The 19,270-nt window shown below is 48.3% G+C and overlaps 2 protein-coding genes and 1 long non-coding RNA gene across 4 annotated transcripts; 2 read left to right on the top strand and 1 right to left on the bottom strand.

Annotated features, from left to right (window-relative positions):
* The first annotated feature begins 370 nt into the window (after positions 1–370).
* On the top strand, positions 371–6,231 carry LOC123136736 (uncharacterized). 2 transcript variants are annotated; one of them, XM_044556219.1, is made up of 12 exons: positions 371–1,439; positions 1,538–1,740; positions 1,899–2,096; positions 2,195–2,266; positions 2,894–2,989; positions 3,464–3,543; positions 3,638–3,713; positions 3,790–4,000; positions 4,554–4,747; positions 4,831–4,924; positions 5,010–5,099; positions 5,307–6,231. In XM_044556219.1, exons 1-12 carry the CDS (start codon positions 866–868, stop codon positions 6,035–6,037), a joined length of 2,619 nt encoding a protein of 872 aa, XP_044412154.1. In that variant the 5' UTR covers positions 371–865; the 3' UTR covers positions 6,038–6,231. The 2 variants fall into 2 exon arrangements, with proteins under 2 accessions (XP_044412154.1, XP_044412153.1); XM_044556218.1 differs by having other exon boundaries at positions 378–1,439; positions 4,822–4,924.
* A 911-nt stretch (positions 6,232–7,142) lies between these two features.
* Positions 7,143–8,841, bottom strand: LOC123136735 (zinc finger A20 and AN1 domain-containing stress-associated protein 4). Its single transcript, XM_044556217.1, has 2 exons — positions 8,692–8,841; positions 7,143–8,009 (listed from the first exon to the last, which is right to left on the bottom strand). Exon 2 carries the CDS (start codon positions 7,991–7,993, stop codon positions 7,466–7,468), a length of 528 nt encoding a protein of 175 aa, XP_044412152.1. The 5' UTR covers positions 7,994–8,009; positions 8,692–8,841; the 3' UTR covers positions 7,143–7,465.
* Positions 8,842–15,465: 6,624 nt separating this feature from the next.
* Positions 15,466–16,264, top strand: LOC123134012 (uncharacterized). Its single transcript, XR_006465470.1, has 3 exons — positions 15,466–15,672; positions 15,759–15,856; positions 15,943–16,264. It is a non-coding gene; the product is annotated as an uncharacterized lncRNA (long non-coding RNA).
* Positions 16,265–19,270: the final 3,006 nt, after the last annotated feature.

Below are 19,270 nucleotides of genomic sequence, written 5' to 3'. Positions count from 1 at the left end.
CATGCCTGCTGAGTTGGAAATTCGAGAACAGAAATCGCGGTGCGGATGCCGTCCCGGCTGTATCGTGTGTCGATCGATCCTAAGCGCAACCACCATACTGGCTAGTTCCGGCGAGCTGAGGTCACAACAAAGATGCTCATCCAATATGGTAAACGGCAGTTGCAGTGGAGTGTTCCTCCTTCCGTGTGCTGGAGCCACTCTGGTCTGGGCTCAGTCTGGAAATCCAAGAACAGAAATAGATGATGATTCCTGGCGCGGCGTGCGTCCGTCCGTCCGTCCGTCTTGTACCGCCATCGATCCGCGACGCTGCTGAGGTACACATGGACGCGCCAACGGCCGCCGTTGCTGATCCAGACGCTGAGGTACTGGCTAGTACTAGATCACATCGTTTTCCAACGAACGCTCCGACGTGTAAGCAAGCGACGCTGCCGTCCCGTCCGTCACCCGGTCCATTCCCGTCCATGGTTGCGGCCCTTTGGGTGCAAGACTGCCTCCCCTCGACGCGCGTTTCTTGCGTCTCCTCCCCGCCGATCCGTCCCCGCGCACGCACCGCAGCAAACCAAAAAAGAGCCGCGATTTTTCCCAAAGAAGAATCCCCCTTCCTGTTCTTCGCCGACCGAGATCGCCACCCGCCCACCTTCTGTGGTCGCACCGGTCGCCATCCTCTCCGAGCTCTCGGAGTGCGTTGTCGCCGTCGCGTCGCTTGCGAGCCTGTTGCTTCACCCTCTCGCCTTGCTCCGGCTATAATTGAAGGTCTGGGGATTCTTGGAGGCTCTCCTTGCCCTATATTATGCGCCGGGCGGTGGCAGTCGAGCGTTGACGGCTAAGAAGTGACTGGTGAGTGAATTCTTAGGGGGGGACGGGAATGGCGCGAGGCGTGGCGGCAGCGGTGGCGGCGTTGGGGGTCGTGGCGGTGCTCTTGACCGCCGCCGCGGCGAAGGTCTGCACGAACACGTTCCCGTCGTCGGATTCGGTGGCGACCCACGCGGAGCGCGCGGCGGGGCAGCTGCGGCTGCCTGCCGGCCCCGCCGCCCGTGGCCACGGGCACGGGCACGACCACGAGCAGCACCTCACCCCGACCGACGAGTCCGCCTGGATGGAGCTCATGCCGCGGAGGCTCCTAGGCGGCGGCGGCGGCAGCACCCCGCCGCGCGAGGCGTTCGACTGGCTGATGCTCTATCGCAAGCTCCGGGGCGGCGGCGCCGCCGCCGTGGACGGCCCCGCGGGTCCGTTCCTCTCGGAGGCGTCGCTGCACGACGTGCGGCTCCAGCCGGGGACCGTGTACTGGCAGGCCCAGCAGACCAACCTGGAGTACCTGCTCCTCCTGGACGCCGACCGCCTCGTCTGGAGCTTCCGCACGCAGGCCGGCCTGACGGCGACCGGCACGCCCTACGGCGGGTGGGAGGGGCCCAACGTCGAGCTCCGGGGACACTTCGTCGGTGCGCCGCCGCCACAATCTTTCCCTGCTCATTCGCACATGCCAGTCGCTCATCTCAACTGAACTTCTTTTGGCCTGACGCTGTTCTTTGCATTGCAGGGCACTACCTGAGCGCCACGGCCAAGATGTGGGCGAGTACGCACAATGACACCCTCCGTGCCAAGATGTCGTCCGTCGTCGACGTGCTATACGACTGCCAGAAGAAGATGGGCACAGGGTACCTGTCGGCCTTCCCGTCGGAGTTCTTCGACCGCGCTGAGGCCCTCACTACTGTTTGGGCTCCTTACTACACAATTCACAAGGTATACAAAATGTTTTAGTCTCTACTCCTTCAACATGTAAATCATTGTGTTGAGTTGTGATCTGGATTCTGTGATCCGTATCCCGTGTTCTGTACTTCTATTCTGTGTGATTCTCTAATGCATTGTCTTGCTGCGTCTGCAATTTTTTTGGTTTGTAGATTATGCAAGGGCTTCTTGATCAGTATACAGTGGCTGGAAACTCCAAGGCCCTTGAGATGGTTGTGGAGATGGCTAACTACTTCAGTGACCGGGTGAAGAATGTCATTCAGAAATACAGCATCGAGAGGCACTGGGCATCGCTCAATGAGGAGACTGGGGGCATGAATGACGTGCTATACCAGCTCTACACAATAACGGTGATTCACTGATTATGTGTAGTTTGTCATCTGCTTTACTATTTTAAAAGTATGTTTTGAATGGAGTTCAGAGTTGCTTATTTCTCTAACTTGGACAGGATGATCTGAAGCATTTGACTCTGGCCCACCTCTTTGACAAACCGTGCTTTCTCGGTCTGCTTGCAGTCCAGGTCTGCTCCCTTGATTCCCTAGCCCTGACTCCTCTGATAATTCAGCATCATCAAGTAATGAATGATAGTAGTTCATCATAATCCAGTGAATTGAAACCTCTTGTCTGGTTTACACCTCTTACCATCTCTATTTTACATCATAAATTACTATGTCATATATTTGTGAGTTTGTGTTCAGTTTAATGTATTGGTGTGTATATACCAACAACAACAACAAAGCCTTTAGTCCCAAACAAGTTGGGGCAGGCTAGAGGTGAAACCCATAAGATCTCGCGACCAACTCATGGCTCTGGCACATGGATAGCAAGCTTCCACGCACCCCTGTCCATAGCTAGTTCTTTGGTGATACTCCAATCCTTCAGGTCTCTCTTAACGGACTCCTCCCATGTCAAATTCGGTCTACCCCAACCTCTCTTGACATTCTCCGCACGCTTTAGCCGTCCGCTATGCACTGGACCGGTGTATATATACCAAATACAATGTAAATTATGTCACTCTTACAATTAAATGTGCATTGTAATATGTACAATTTAGTAAACTCACAGCTTTACAATGCGTACGTATAAGAACAGCATTCCTATTGCAGGAGTTCTTTGGGAGTAATTCTTTATGGTGTTTCGTTTTCAGGCTGACAGTATTTCAGGCTTCCATTCCAATACGCACATTCCAGTTGTCGTTGGTGCGCAAATGAGATATGAAGTTACCGGCGATGTTATTTACAAGGTACAAATCATGCTTTCTGAAGAGTAGAACTACTCATTAATGGGGAAAATTATATCCGGGGATATGGGTGTAAGTGTATAAAGTTAGCAGTTCAGATTACCATATTGGCTACTCTTTCAAAAAGGAAACAATGTCATTATTTCGCTTTTAATGTAGGCTCTTCAGCAATATTGGTAAACGTCCAAAGATATTTGATAGTTGGTATAGCTTTGTCTGGGGCAAAGAAGATATTTAGTGCAAAAACTGTGTTCTCTTGGTACCATTTCTTGGTGCGGAGAAAGGAATGCTAAACTAGGGTGCTCATTTTGTGGAAGTTATGCTGCTTTGCTTACTTCAGTTTTTCTTCTGTCCTCCTCATGCCAAAGATTGTGATTTGTATTTTACTGAAGTTGTGCCGCTTCCTTCTTTTCTCATTTTGACTCCATTCAAGTGAAGCTGCGTCAAAGCTGACCGTAATCCTAATTCCTGAAACAGCAAATTGCAACATCCTTTATGGACATGATAAATTCTTCTCATAGCTACGCAACTGGTGGGACATCTGCCGGCGAATTCTGGTTAACATATATAAAACTCTGGATGCCTAATATCAATAATGAATGGCCATAGTTACCTTCCAGGTAGAAGCTTATACCATTAATCTCTTTTCAGGTCTGATCCAAAGCGTTTAGCTGCGACTCTGAGTGCTGAAAACGCGGAATCTTGCACTACCTACAATATGCTCAAGGTATACAATTATGAAGCCATTCTCTGAAACATTTATTTTCTCCTCCAGAAACGTGTCAAATGCAAGCGGTATGCAGGTTTCCCGCAACTTATTCAGATGGACAAAGGAAATAGCATATGCGGACTATTATGAAAGGGCACTGATAAATGGTGTGTTAAGCATCCAGAGAGGGACGGATCCCGGAGTGATGATTTACATGCTACCCCAGGCACCTGGACGGTCTAAAGCAGTAAGCTATCATGGATGGGGAACCAAGTATGATTCGTTCTGGTGCTGCTATGGAACAGGTAATATTTGAAGCCTGCTGAGTACTGTTTATTATATGGCGTTGAAAAAAAAGGGCAACCTGGTGCATGTAGCTCCCGCTTGCGCAGGGTCCAGGGAAGGGTCCGACCACTTTGGGTCTATAGTACGCAGCCTTTCCCTACATTTCTGTAAGAGGCTGTTTCCAGGACTTGAACCCATGACCTCATGGTCACAAGGCAGCAGCTTTACCACTGCGCCAAGGCTCCCTTCAAAAGGGCAGCCCGGTGCATGTAGCTCCCGCTTGCGCAGGGTCGGGGAAGGGTCCGACCACTTTGGGTCTATAGTACGCAGCCTTTCCCTACATTTCTGTAAGAGGCTGTTTCCAGGACTTGAACCCGTGACCTCATGGTCACAAGGCAGCAGCTTTACCACTGCGCCAAGGCTCCCCTTCTATTATATGGCGTTGCCGCCTTCATATTAAAATCAAGCAACTGCAGCATTTTCCTTGCGATTCTTGCTTTCTGCTCTAAGTTGTGAAGGTTGTAGTTTGAAATTGACCAAGTTCTCGTGAATGTTCTGTTTTTGCATTTGCAGGGATCGAATCCTTTTCGAAACTTGGCGACTCTATTTACTTTGAGGAGAAAGGAGAGACACCAGCACTCAGCATCATTCAGTACATACCAAGCACTTTCAACTGGAAAACAGCCGGGGTTACTGTAACCCAAGAACTCGAGCCCCTCAGTTCCTTGGATATGAACCTTCAAGTTTCGCTCTCCTTTTCTGGAAAGGTAATTCTTCTCGAGTTTTTTGGCATGAAATTCATTTCAGAGCATGCAGAGTTAGTCTCCTTATTTTTGTTCAGAATGGTCAGTCTGCTACATTGAATGTGAGAATACCAACATGGACATCTGCCAGTGGTGCGAAAGCAACTTTAAATGGCAAAGATTTGGGATCAGTAACTCCAGGTATAATCATTTGAATGTATCCATTTCAACTACAGCCGTAATTTTGTGGAAGCAAGTGTTTTATTTGATCCTATTGTGTGGGCAGGCTCTTTACTCTCAGTCACCAAACAGTGGAACTCAAATGATCACTTATCACTGCAATTCCCAATTGCCCTAAGGACCGAAGCAATCAAAGGTAAACAATGTTGGAAATTTCAACTGGTACGAAATTTGTTGAGTTCACAATTCAGACACAATAATTTGTGATGTTAGCCATGATTAAATTTTAAAAAAAAAGCAAACTAATAGTGGACATGATTTTTTGTGTTGCCCTTCCTAATGCTAAATACTGTTATTCTAGCTAGAATATCAACTAAGCTATTTATTCATAACTATGCCTCAGATGACCGGCCGGAGTATGCATCTCTTCTAGCAATTCTATTCGGGCCATTCGTTCTTGCGGGTCTCTCCTCCGGTGATTGGGATGCAAAAACTGGCAGTGCTGTTTCAGATTGGATCACTGCAGTTCCTTCGTCGCACAACTCACAGCTGATGACCTTCACACAAGAATCAAGTGGGAAGACATTCGTCCTGTCAAGCTCAAACAGCTCCCTGACAATGCAAGAACGGCCTGCAGTCGATGGCACAGACACCGCCGTCCACGCGACATTCAGGGTGCATCCTCAGGACGCAGCAAGGCTGCACGGCACCCACGGCGCAGCCCTGGAAGACACCTCTGTGCAGATCGAGCCATTCGACATGCCAGGAACGGTGATCACCAACGACCTCACCTTGTCCGCACAAAAGAGCGCCGGTTCCTTCTTCAACATCGTACCCGGGCTCGACGGGAAGCCAAACTCGGTTTCGCTCGAGCTCGGGACCAAACCAGGGTGCTTCTTGGTGTCTGGGGCAGATTACTCTGCCGGGACAAAGATCCAGGTCAGCTGCAAGAGTTCTGTCCAGAGCATCGGCGGGATACTCGAGCAGGCGGCAAGCTTTGCACAGGCCGCTCCGCTGAGGCAGTACCACCCAATAAGCTTCGTCGCCAAGGGGGTGAAGAGGAACTTCCTCCTGGAGCCGTTGTACAGCCTGAGGGACGAATTCTACACGGTTTACTTCAACCTTGCGGCCTGACGCTGCAAGATCACTTGCGCCTTGGTACAAACAAAACCAGAATAACACACGCCCTCTTTCTTCTCATGTATACTGTAGTTTACAACAGGCAATAGAAGAGGAAATGAGTTTGTTTCTTCTGGAATACTTCGAAATTACAACTAAATACGATAGTGTCGTTTCTTCGATGAGCAAGTTACTTCTGGTTGTGTGAATTTTATTGTTTTCAGATGAACAAACCACGATGTGCATATATGTTGAAAATGCTTCTAAAAGGTTAGCTGCATCCTTCGGCAGATATGCTGCTGTTTATCCTGGTAACGGATAAGTGATCAGGGCAAGTAGCAGCACCAAATCATCCGAATTAAAATACATCTCCAGCTACTGGGAGGAGGGCAAAGCCCGGGATCCTATCCACTCTCATAAACAAATGCAGGAGGAATCAGAGCCTGCATTTGTTTAACACATCCCTGCTAAACACCCGGCAAAAGAGTTGATCAATGGGCACATCATGTCTAGAGGGGCCTGACCACAAATCAAGCAAAAGAAAAATTCTATCTCCTGGAAAGGATAGCTTGGCACAACCAATTGGCTTCTTTCCAAGAGACAATCATGCCAAAACAGCTCATACAGATTTCAACCCACGTGTTGAAAATTGATCACCTTGGATCAGAATGCGCAAGCGAAATGAATACAGCAACAAGGCAGAGACCAATCCCCATTCCTGATCATACGAAGAATCCTGATTTGAACTTCAGCTTTCCCAAGGCATAATTTTTCAACTTGTGATCAACCACAAGGCCTCCATTCTTTTCATCCTATCATCAGATTAGAGCAATGACATACAAGAACTGTATCCATGTTTGCCATTGCTCACATGTTTTAGAACTAAATCTCAAGAACCATAACCGTGTTTCTCATTGCTCTTCTATTTTGGATGTATATTTGAGTGCAGAGCTAACCAAGTACTCCCTCCGTAAAGAAATATAAGAGAGTATAGATCACTAAAGTAGTGGTGATCTAGTACAATTTTCCGAACTAACAAGAGTGAGAACACCAACTATACAACCATAAACATAATTGAACTGAACATACTCAAACATGTAAAATGAACTCACACGCAATATGATGAACCATTGCTGGCTACTATTACTGATCAGAATTTGACACACATGGGACAATAGTACATAACAGAGCTAGCTAAAATGAGAAGCCACAATACTGACCGAAAAAACCACCATGAATAAAGTTACACAACACGCAAACCATTCGGAATGACTGAGAGGACTGAGTTCTTGCAGCTGCCACGACGCAGTGTGCATCACGGTGCCGTACAATTTAGGAAATGCGGCAGCCAACAAGAAAGGGAGGTGCAAGGATGGCAATTGGCACAGCAAAGACGGATGATGAACCTTCACAGATTGCAACCATTTCTTCCCTGTAAGACACCTAAATCTTGTCGAGCTTCTCTGCCTTCACCACCGGGTTGGCCTTGGCGATGGCATCCCTAGCTGCAGTCCGGTAGTCGAACTGGCAGTCATGCTTGTCGGAATAGCGATGCAGTGAACAGTACATGTTACCACATCGGCAGTTGAATCCCGTCAGCCCAACCCTCTTCCTGCAAGTTGAGCACCGATTGGGCCCCTCCTTCCTCTTGGGGCTCACGGCAACAGCTTCGCTGGTGCCTGCAACATCAGCAGCAGGCTGCACAACGAGCGCCTTCACGTCAACTTGAGCAACCGCCACCTCCGCGCTCGCAGCAACAGCCGCAACAACAGGTGCTTTCCCACCATCGCCACCGTTGACGATGCTATCGAAGGAGGAGGCAGCCAGCTTGGCCTGCTCCTCCTTCATGACCATCTCCTTGTGGCACTTGGAGCACATGTTCATGGTCGCGGCGCTGCCAAAGAAGCCACAGTTATTAACGCATAGGATTGGGCCCTCCGGCTGCTGGCAACCCGCCTCCTTGTGTTCCATCTTGAATAACTCTAAGCTGCACACGGAACAGACAACGGTAAACATCAGCATCGAAAGAGGAAGAAACAAGTGCAATCTTCCAAGGGCAAGCTACCAAACCGAGCCACGCAACAAGAATCCTAAACGTAGTAGTATATGATACTACGAATTGTAACGTCCAGGCACAAACAATCGTCGTTGCGGGGAGGAGGGCACGGCTTTCGGAAACAAGATCCTGATTTCCAGGAAATCAACATGTCAAAAGCGACTTGTCCCTAGCCACCCACCGCTACCAATCAGAGCCACTTATTACTTGGATTTCGCCGAATTCAAATCTCGAAAACTGAAAATTTCTCCCCAGAGATGGTAAATCGAACACAACGTGCGCCAACCACGCCGCATGATTCAGCTAATCCGGGCGGCTTTAATTTGAAAAAAAAAAGTAAATCTAATCATTTCCGCACGGCACAGAAGGAACAGAAAGGGGAAAACAACACGCAAAGACTTCTACCCGAACCGGACCAACCACCGAACGGCGCCGCGAGCATCACAGAACGCGGCCCCCTTCCGTCGATCCCCGCACAGCCGCCCACAAACTCCCTCCTGGAGAACAAAACCCACGCGGATCGACGAACGGGACGCCCGAATCGAGCGCCGAACGGAACAGATCAAACCGGGCGAGGGGGGGAGGGGGGAGGAGGGGGCGAGCGAACCCTAACCCTGTGGCGAGGCGGCGGCGGCGGCGGCGGCGGCGGGGCCGGAGGAGGAGGCGTGCGGGGATTGGGAATCGCGAGGAGCTCGGCTCGATTGGGGGCGTCACCAGGGACGAGGACCGGGAGGTGGGGGAGGGGAGATAAAGGGGGGTGGGCGGAGCCACCGGTGGGGAAGTACCGGTCTGCCCCTCCCGGCCGCTGGGACTCCGCGCGCGGGGGCCTTCGGATCTGGGCGGGGTTGGCGGGTGGGCGGCTGGGATTGCGTTTTGTCGCGGTTTCGCGGATGGGTCCTCGGGAGACGGCCGGCTTGTAAAGTGGGGCTTTTCTTTCTTGCTGGCGAAGAAGAAGGATCGCGTCGGCGTCGCTTTCTCATCCAGAAATATGAGAGGGATGGATGCAGGAGGCTCCTCAGCGATCAGGCACTCTCGGCCGTCCGATCGAAACCTTGATGCACTTCCTGCCGTTGGATCTCGCTCCGGATCGATTTCAGCCGCCGGATCGAAACCCGATCGAAACCCGGCGCTCGCAGACCGTCCGATCTGGACCGATGCGCCCCGGTCGTGCCACCGCGTGTAAATAACCTGCCCCGCCAAGGGCATTTCTGTCATTTCGCATACATGCATATAAACTGCCGTGCCGCATGTGGAGAAACCCTAGCTGCCTCTCTCCCGCACTCGCGCAGCCCATCTCTCTTCCTCCCGTCACCCCCCCTCCTGCCTACTCTCTCGATCCCCACTGTCGCCGCCTCGGTCGCCGGCCGATTCCGGTCGCTCCGGCGAGCTTTGGCGCCACCCAACACACACACAGCTGCTCCTGGATGAGCTCTACTAGCTTCACCGCGTCGATCTACTTGTCCTCACCTCATGCGGTCACCCCCATCGATTTCCCCCGCTAGGGTTTCGATGGTGGGGGTGGACCTCGCCTCCGGCGGCCGGCTGCTCCTCCTCCTCGATTCGACTCCGTCCGTCGGGGTCGTGAACCCATGCGGCCGCAACGGGGTGGGCATGTGCGTCCGCGGGTTCGCACCGCTGTGGCCGGAGGCGTCGGCGCCGCGGGTTAACCGCGTCGGGGTGGATGGGCGCCTCACGCCGCGGTCGTCGGATCCGTCGACTGCGAGTCCGGCTCCGGCACCTGGCGGGGCCGCGGGGGACGAGGCCGACGTGCCATCGTCTCGTCTTGTGCCGCGCCCGGATCCCCGCCGTCCACTTCACCGGCGTCGTCGCCGTCGTCCTCGCGTGCACACGGCAGGAGGAGTGCGGGAGACGTGGAGCCACCGCTGTGAATGCCGCCATCGTCCTCGCGTGCACACGGCAGGAGGAGCACAGCGGTCGGGCTGATGCGAACGCGGCTGCAAGCTCGTCGTGAGAGCAGCGGCAACGACGAGCTCACCACTCCTTCCTGCTGCGCCTGCTAGACCTCCAGGTGCATCTCTCCCCCCTCCCCCTCTCCCTCCCTAGAGAATCTGGACCTGGAGATTTCAGATTGTTCAATGTGGAATAGAAAACCCTAGCAACTTGGTGTGGTGTTCATAGAGAGGCAGATCCAGCTTTGCATTTTTTTCTCATGATGTTGTGTTCTTCAGTTTTGCATTGTGTGAATAGGTTAGAATTGAGGGGGTGGGTAGAACTAGATGTGTCCTAGGTATCTGCACAGTAGTTTTTGTTGCCTTCCTTAGCTTGTTGGGTACCTGTTTATTTTCTATTTAGGAGGACCGATTTGTCCTGAGGCTGTGTCCTTTCTCGAGGAATTTTTTGTTCCTATCTGATACTAGGAGACAAATTGGTCTTTCTGCATATGCATTTGAATATGAGATGTGTCAAGATTGTTGGTCTACTTCTTTTGGTCTTATACTGACTCTGTCTTTGGTCAGGACAACTTGGAACAACTTGTGTGTCCCTCTCAGATTCCTACAGAAGAAAGGATACATCTTCTTTTCTATTGGATGGACAACAACATAACCACAACAATAGGTCTATCAGGTAATTGGCCATCTGTCTTTATCCATGTGTAGTTAGAACTTATATGTCAGATTGTGCAAACCACCTTGATTGTCATCTAAATATTATCACGATCTTTCTTTTTTTGTTTAGCCTAACAAAGGTCAAAATGCTTATTCTTTTCAAAAAGTAATTTTTGATGTCCGGAGTTTGTGCCTCAAGGATCTCGTGCTCCTACTAATCTTTTCTGAACTTTGTTAATTTTGTCAGAAGAAGCAGGAGCGAAGCAAAGGCAGGATTCCATGGTGAGTTTGGAGTTTACCCTCTGTTCTTGGAAATTGAAATTGGCTCTCATGCGTGCGGCGACCTTTTCCTAGCCATGGTGAGTTTGAGGCTTACCCTGTGTTCTTGCTAGCCAAAATTGGTTTCTCATTGAATAATGTTCATCACACTGTACTCAAGAATACAAAGGAAGGTACCCAAATGTGATAGATCATGTGATAATTAGGAGTACCCCATGAGATGCTTTAGTGCTTTTGTGTGGCCCTTATGATGGGTGTTTTTGGATGAATAAATGGATCTGGTGAGAGATGAAGGCTAAAATAGAGGAAGGGGATTTTTGGATCTGCCTTTTTTTGCGGGTACCTTGTTGTCCAGGGGAGCGTTGGATCTAGCTAGGTTTTTTCATACATTATGGCTTTGTTGTTGAGGAGGGGCGTTAGGCCTGCCAAATTTCTTGAGGTCATACGATAATTAGGAGTACCCCACTAGATGCTTTTTTGTTTTAATGTGCCCCTGATTAATGTATGCACAATATATAGTTGTTTGTGGTGGTTTCTGTTTTAGTTTACAACAGCAATAAAGAGCAATTAGGCATGACACTTGTTTCTCAGCCTTGATTGTTTGCTTCCGTGCATGCCTTATAGTCTTAAATCTTACATACTTGGTTAGGTTGATATTTCTGTTGCCTAATTCTATTGCTGGCTATTTTTTACAGGCCTTACCTTGAGCTCTCTAGAATGATTGTTGTAGGTGTGCTCTCATCTTCGCGGCATTGTCCACCTCTCCCCTGAGCTCCGCTCAATTCCATGGCTAGGGCCTGCTCTGTGTGCGACAACATCTATCCCAAAAGTGTAGGAGTCCTTGGACAGAGTTGGACTTCCTTGTCGGCAACCTTGCCAATTCCATCTTGTTCGTAGGTATACCAGCTCCCTCTTGTTTGTCTTTTATTCTTTTGTGCAATTCATGATTTATGGACGGGTGATGTGCAATGTTCTTCATGGTAAATTTTTATATTGTTGCTTTATGGTCAATAAAGCTGCAAAATCGGATGCGCAAATTTGAGACCAGTATAACGATAGAGTGCTTGCTAAAAAATAATAACGGTGACATTAGTTGGTTCTCCTGATCTCTGAATGTATGTCTCATATGTGCATGCTGAGTAGATCTGTTTTTTTAAGTAAGACAAGAAAATTCTAAAGCCACCCTTCATGTGCATCGACTGATAAATCCATGTAATACTAAGGACCAAAATCGATTCTCATCAAATATAATTTCTTTCTCACCTTCCCTCACTGCTCAGTCTCTATTTCACTGTAGGACATGCCTGAAGATAGTATGTAACCATAATTTGTTTTCCAGTTTTTGCTCTAATTTATCCCTGTAAAGAGTATCAACGTGCTCTAATTTATAGTGAGGTTTATTCCAGTATTACTAATCGTAGGTGTCACTTTATGCAAGTTATGTTGCTGATGGTAGGCGTCACTCTGGATTTTATAAAACATGATAAGAGCATGGAGATGGATTGCTGCATATATATGCTGCCCACTCTGCCATTTTCTTGAACATGTGTGTAAATTTGAGCCACTGGTTTCATATGTCCTTTATTGTTGTTCCTTTTAATCTCCATATGAGATAGAAGATTCTGGTTGTGCTCTATTAACATGCTTGGGTTTTGTGTGTGTTTTGCAGAAAACATGGTAAGAGCAAGGATGGATTTATGCAAATTCATGTCGTTGATGCGGGATCGCGTCGGCCCTCCCTTGTGCTAGCCAGCCATCAGGAAGCTCCTGGATGGTGCTATGCATGACCTCATCCTCGTGCTCATCGGTTGGACGGTGCAAGGCGCAACTCCAATGCAGCGTCGTGGATGTGCGGTGTAGGAAGCGGTTCCTTGCCGGCTGGACGGCGTTCAGGCGCCACCCCGGCGCCCACTGAGTACTGCCTCAGCTACAACCTCCCTCGGTGAGCTCCATCTTCCTCCTGCTCTGCTTCGGCTACTGCATGGGACATGGCCAGGGCTACGATGATCAGTTATGGCTGATATAGGCATGCTCTCGAGCAATTGAGGCACTTGTGGGTATTAATTTGGATCCCCCCTCATTTCTTTGAGCCATTTTGATCATGTTCTTATTTTAGTGGCTCTGTCCTTGGATGGTCATTTCTGATGAGTGATAACCAGGGCAGTTTCACCGTCATAAGAACATATTGATCTGGTGATCCATCGAGAAAGAAGAAACGAAGCACCTCACCTGGCTCCTCATAGCTCAGGCACTTTCGGCCGTCGGATCGGTTTCTTGATGCGATTCTGGCTGCCGGATCTCGCTCCGGATTGATCTCGGCCGTAGGATCGAGCCAGAGCTCCCGTAGCCATGAATAGTTACTCCCGCGGTGAGATATATCGTGCCACCGCGTTTGAATCACGTGCCCCATTGGTCGGAAGCCATTCTTGCTAGGGCGATGATGATTAGCCGTGGCTGAAATAAGTGTGCTTTTGAGCAATCGAGGCACCTATGGGTATCAAGTTGGATCCTCCTCCTTGTCTCTAGAATCCTTTTTGATCCTGTGATACTTATTGTTCTGTTCTTGGATGGTCATTCTTGTTGAATGATAACCAGGGCAGCTCCACTGTATAAACAGATTGATCTGGTGAAAGAGATGATGGGGGTAGATTATATGATCGAGGAAAGGCGAATCTGAGCCCACTATGCATTGAACACTGAACCCTTCTAATTTTATTTAAAGGTGTTGCTTATTTATGCTCCAGTGTTTATAGCCGTCTTATGTAAAGATTTCTTCTCTCTCATACCTTTGATCTTTTATTGTTTGTTGTTGGTCCTTGATCTAATCTGGTTAAGAGTAAGTTGCACTTTGTTATTCTGGGATAAGCGATGGTTCAGGGTTCTACTTATTTCGGATTATCCTGACTATATGCTTGAATAGAAAATCTACGGTGTCTCAGGCATGTAAATCTAGCTCTTTTAGGCTTGTCCTAACCATAGATTTATCCTAATCATATGTTCAGATAAAATAGTTCAGGTTCATATCTATGCTCAATTTGAAATTAAAAATGGTATGTGCTTTTTGAATCTGCAATAGTTTCAGCCTTTAGGCTTCACTTGTGCTTTTGAATCTGTAGTATTTTCAACTTGTTTTTGTTTTATGCTTGAACATAATAACTCAAGTTTGTATTTATGTGTGGTAACAAATAAATAAGAGAAGCATTCTTGGAGGCTTTACTTGTGCTTTCGAATCTGTAGTATTTTCAACTTGTTTTTGTTGTATGCTTGAACAGAATAACTCAAGTTTGCATTTATGTGTGCTAACAAATAAATAAGAGAAGCATTTGTTATGTTTGAAGCAACAATAGACTGTACAAGCTGGGGTGATTTTTGTCCTACCATACAAAATCAATGAGACAATCCGTTAGTTTTCAATCTCGCTTGTGCATTTCTTGTGTCTTATCTTATAGTTGTCGTTGCTATATGCTTTACTTTGAGAACAGATGGACTCTTTTATGTTGATCTCAAGAGAAATTTGCTTTTTAGTTTTTCTTAGATGTACTTTGATCTGCTGTGAGTCTTGTGGTCCCAATCAGTATGTTTATTTTGGCTTAATTACGAGTTGTCCTGAATCCGACGTTGTCCGCACAACTAGGAGGGGGGTGGAGATGAAATGGGGCCAAATGATCCCGCGGCAACAATAGCAGATCTAAATTCATGTTGCTAGGGTGCAAACTGACCTGAATTCGAGGAAAAATATGGGGATTAAAGTGCCATTTTTTCTGCCAATTCCATATTTCAGCAGCTTTCAGAGACGCATCTTCCTTTTTCAGCAGCGTGCCTCTGTATCATTCAGTGGGCCTCTGTTTCGGAATAGTCATAGAAGATGATTTTTAGATTATTTATTTGGAAACATATATTGCGCATACAACTGAAATCTCCTTATGTTCAAGTTTATTTCAACCACCCTTGGATCCCTTAGTATGATTACTTATATAACCTCATGGTGGAAGCAAGTTTTTTTTGTTTCCCTTCAGTCATTTTCGTCACGTGAAATGAGCCGCTCTAAACTGTAATGTAGCTTGAGTATTTATCTGTACATGAAGTCTACAAGTGTCTCTTCTCTGTGTTTTAAGGTCAAGTATTAGCCAACACATATGGGAAGGTAACATAATTTCATCTCATTTTGTCTTCTTGCACCATGGTCCTGTTTTTGTGTAATTATTTTGCATCGTTCCAGTTTGCTGTATGCAGATGCTTATTTTGCAGTCTCACAATCCAACTGTAATAGTAGGGAGAAAGATGATGCTATTGTGCTTTATGTCGCAATTCAAAATCTAGAGTCACACTTTTGGTTGATTAATATTTCTGAACCATAATGATTATTCCTCTTTGTTTTATTATATTGTTAGCCAATTAAAAAGAAGTTATTGTAGGTTTATATTTTTTCTGTACGGTATATATTATGCGAGGTATTTCTAACGCATCTTGATGTTATTTTAGAATCATCTGACTAGAGTCTTGGTCCTTTGAGTTTGGTTAACTAAAGCATCTATTATATCGGATATCAAATTATCTACACTTGTACTTAAGATGTAATGTAGCATACTATATTTTCTTTTGTTTGCTTGGTGAGGATTCATCCAGACCTGATCACATGATTATTTGGTGATCGGTTGACATGGTATATTTGTTTATACCTGCCAGGGGGGTGCAAAACTGGATGGTGGCTCTGTTGTTCTCGGTGATGATCTTGCTGCTACCTCTAGGTATATGGCTTTGATTTGAAGCAAGTGTCTAACAGTATATGCGTCATTGCTGCCTTCTTTTACATGCTCGTTGTTTGTCCATGAAGTAAATCAACTGATGACCTGGCGGCAGAAGGAGACGGCTCCAATGTGGCTAAAAGGCTCAAGCTGTAGTTCAGGCGGCATTGGAGAGCCTATTCTTTTGGTGTGTCTGTCCACTGCCTTTTCTATCATTAACTACCTTTTGTGCTATACCCAATTTGGTTTTCATTTTAGCTTCTGTTTTTTCAGGATCACACTGTTGGTTATGTGCGTGCTCGAAGTGATCACCTAGCGAATGGACGTCTCGACGCGGGTTAGACGGTGAAGCTTCGCTCTAGGTCTATTGTCCCTTTTGTCGTGTCATGCTGTTTATGAATCGATGTTCTGTTCCGCCGACCCCGGGAAACTTTAGTTAGTGTGGTGTTCGCGAAAGACTAATGGCTGTTAGTACTCGGATCTGAATTGGTCTTTGCTTTTGTGTGGGATCTGTTTAGCTGTTGGTTGCTGGTGAATGTAAGGACATAATTGACTGGCTTATTTAGTATGCTCGTAATGGATTCTATTTCATGTCTCCTCGCTTGTTTTACATGGAGCGCTGCTACGCAGACGACGATGCGTGAACGATTTGTGCACGACGCTGCACATCAGGTCGTCCATGCATATCATCGAAGTCCAGTTTTTTTAGAAAAGGAGGATGACCCCCGGCCTCTGCATCTGGGAGATGCATACGGTCACTTTATTAATTATTCTCGAGGACCTTACAAAGTATTACAGATAATATTTCTGAATCCACCATCTCGGCAACATATGCCGATACTCTTACCCATATGATGAAGGGATGCTAGTTGGGCCACTACCCAAACCACTCATCTAAACCTAACATCAAAAGCCGGAAGCCCCAGCCGAGCCACATACCGGGTCTGGGGCACGATCCGGTCAGACACACTCTTGTGTCGTCGCAGCCATCTTCCACAGGTCCATCTTCAGAATATATTGAGTCTTCTACCTTGTGTAGGCCACTCCGCCATCGACGTCACCATCACGCCAGACAGCTACCTCCACCTGCGCAAGTCCATCTCCGCGCATCGGGCGGCGAGCCTCCACAGCGCCATGCCGCCGATCTTCGCCGCCATCAATGAGTGAGATGAAGTACCGCTCCACCACGGCATGTACAAGGTGAGGAAGGGCGAGGTCCTCATCGGAGACACGGCCGGAAAAGAAGCACTGCAGCCACGAGACACTGCCCGGAGCTGCGACGCGGTAGATCAGACGGGCCGCCACCAGGAACCAGACAAGCTCGCCATGCACACCCAGCATCCCCATGCCCAAATCGGCGCCTTCAAGAAGGTGACGACGCTGTGGCACCGCCGCCGCTTAGCCACCGGTGCTAGGGTTTTCACCCGGGCGCAGGGGAAGGGGGGAGTCAGGGGAGGTTTAGCCTCGGCGCCGCCACCAAGGAGGGAATGCCGTCCGGGACGCCATCGACGCCGTGACCGCCACCGGCGGCCAAGGGTTTCCCCCGGCCAAGCACCCTGCCGCCACCTCCGAACCAGCAACAACATCAGCAGGCGCGTGCACGCCGGAGATCCAGGCCGGCCGGAGGTCATGCATCACGAGCGGACCAGATCGCCTCCGATCTGACGAGGGGAGCCCGGGGCCTCCCGCGCCATGACCAGCGCCCACCGGAACCTCGCTGCCCGCGCAGCCGAGGGGATCCGGCCTACCTCACCGACGAGCACTCCCCGCCGCCGAAGGAGCGCCGTCCGCACCAGCGAGGCCGCCGCCTCAGATCCAGGCCCTCACCGGCGAAGACCATGGCAGCCAGAGCCGGATGCATCAGATCGGGCGGATCCGGACACCAGCGCCATGACAACGCGCAGATAACCGGGAGACGACCCGCCGTGCCGAGTGCCCCCCAGCGCCACGAGCAAGGTCCCCCGCCGCCGCCGTCGGCCGCGAGGCTTCGCCTTGCGGCGTCCTCCGGCGGCGGCGGAGAGGGGTGGCTGGGATACTGTCGGCGGCGGCTAGGGCTGCAGAGTCCGCCCGTGTCGCTCACACGGGAGCGACGCGGGGGCGTTTTCTTTTCCCGTCAAATCATCGAAGTCCAGTGAACGGCTGGATGTGGCATCGTCCAACTGTCGTGCGATAGATCCATCGTCTGCACAACATTTTCGTTTTACATGTAACACTGTGCCTGTCGATATTGTGCTTGATCCTGTCTTATAATCTGATGTTGATCTTGAGATCCATTGTGTTTTACTTCTATCACTATTCAATGTTTATTTTATTTTATTATGATCCTGTGTAAGTGCAAATGCTATACTTGAGTTTCTACTGACATATTGTTACATGCTTCGACAGAATGTTGAGACCGGCACCCTCGCGCCATGGCGCGATCCCGATCTAGTCTTTATGGTGTGAATGGATGAATGGATACTCCCCTCTTTCTCTCCCCGGTGCTGTCGCTCGTTGTGTTTCCTTTTTGAATTCAGAATCCATTTTGTTGTTTGCTATATATATATATATATATATATATATATATATATATATATATATATATATATATATATATATATACGTGATTGACAGTACAATGTGAGAGGAATGAAGGTCATGCTGTGAGTAGAGCAACTACTAGTAGCTGAATTTGATTCTAACAGGAAGGTATTAATCTGAACCTGATATTTTGAGAATAAATAGAAACCGACGTGTTTTGTTCCTACACGGAATCGCCTCGTGTGTCGGCTAATACTAGGTTTTTAAAAATCAAAACCATGCGTTTTATTGCTACACGGAATTGCCTCGTGTGTCTGTTACTAGTGGCATTCAGCTGGACCCTTGTTGGCATCCGACGACGAAGCCGTTATCTCTTGTGTCATCTTTTGTTTTCGCTAAGTCGAATCCACATGTTTGAGCTGGCAACGGACTGCAATCACCTTTATGTCTTCTTATCTTTGACGAACCGATTATTGTCATCTTGAATAGTATTGCTACATCTAAACTAAACATGGTCAAACTTTATGCCATGTCTTGAACAACGTCGAGACTCTAACCTTATTGTTAGTATGCGAAAACTTTGACATGTACACACCCCTTAATCCATGAAAAACATTTTTCGTATTTATATTTGCATACCAAATTTCTGGTATTGTCATGTTCCATTGGACTGTTTGTTCTCTTTTGCATAACTATCAGCATTCTCTGTTTCACATGATAGTATTATAATTACTGAAAAAGGCTTTCGCCCCTCTTTATATATAACCCGATACAAACTCACGCCACCACAACACACGCACACACTCAATCCAGGATACATAGTAGCTGAGCCGAGCGCAGCAACACCACCCCCTAGCACGACAAACTACTGTGGTCCTCGACCGTGAAACACCGCCGCAAAGAGATGAAGCTGCATACAACATCACGAGGAGCTCCGAAATGGTCAGGAGGTGAAGATTTATATATGAGAAGTTATATTTTGGGTTCCGGAAAAAGTTCGGTTTTTCCGATATTGTACAGGGAAGGTTCACCGTGGGGCCCAATGACCTAGGAAGGGCCCACATGGACCGAGGGGTGGGGC

Source organism: Triticum aestivum, chromosome 6B (assembly GCF_018294505.1).
Source record: "Triticum aestivum cultivar Chinese Spring chromosome 6B, IWGSC CS RefSeq v2.1, whole genome shotgun sequence".
In the NCBI taxonomy this organism is placed as follows: domain Eukaryota; kingdom Viridiplantae; phylum Streptophyta; class Magnoliopsida; order Poales; family Poaceae; genus Triticum; species Triticum aestivum.
Note: the sequence above shows the minus strand (reverse complement) of the source record. Positions and strands in the feature narration are given on the sequence as shown.

What these genes read in the sequence shown, in the direction of transcription:
- LOC123136736 (XM_044556218.1), top strand. Translation starts at nt 866, where the DNA reads ATGGCGCGAGGCGTGGCGGCAGCGGTGGCGGCGTTGGGGGTCGTGGCG. An exon ending in CTTACTACACAATTCACAAG is followed by an intron (nt 1,741 to 1,898) that starts GTATACAAAATG and finishes TTTGGTTTGTAG; the next exon opens with ATTATGCAAGGGCTTCTTGA. An exon ending in CTGGTGCTGCTATGGAACAG is followed by an intron (nt 4,001 to 4,553) that starts GTAATATTTGAA and finishes TTGCATTTGCAG; the next exon opens with GGATCGAATCCTTTTCGAAA.
- LOC123136735 (XM_044556217.1), bottom strand. Translation starts at nt 7,993, where the DNA reads ATGGAACACAAGGAGGCGGGTTGCCAGCAGCCGGAGGGCCCAATCCTA.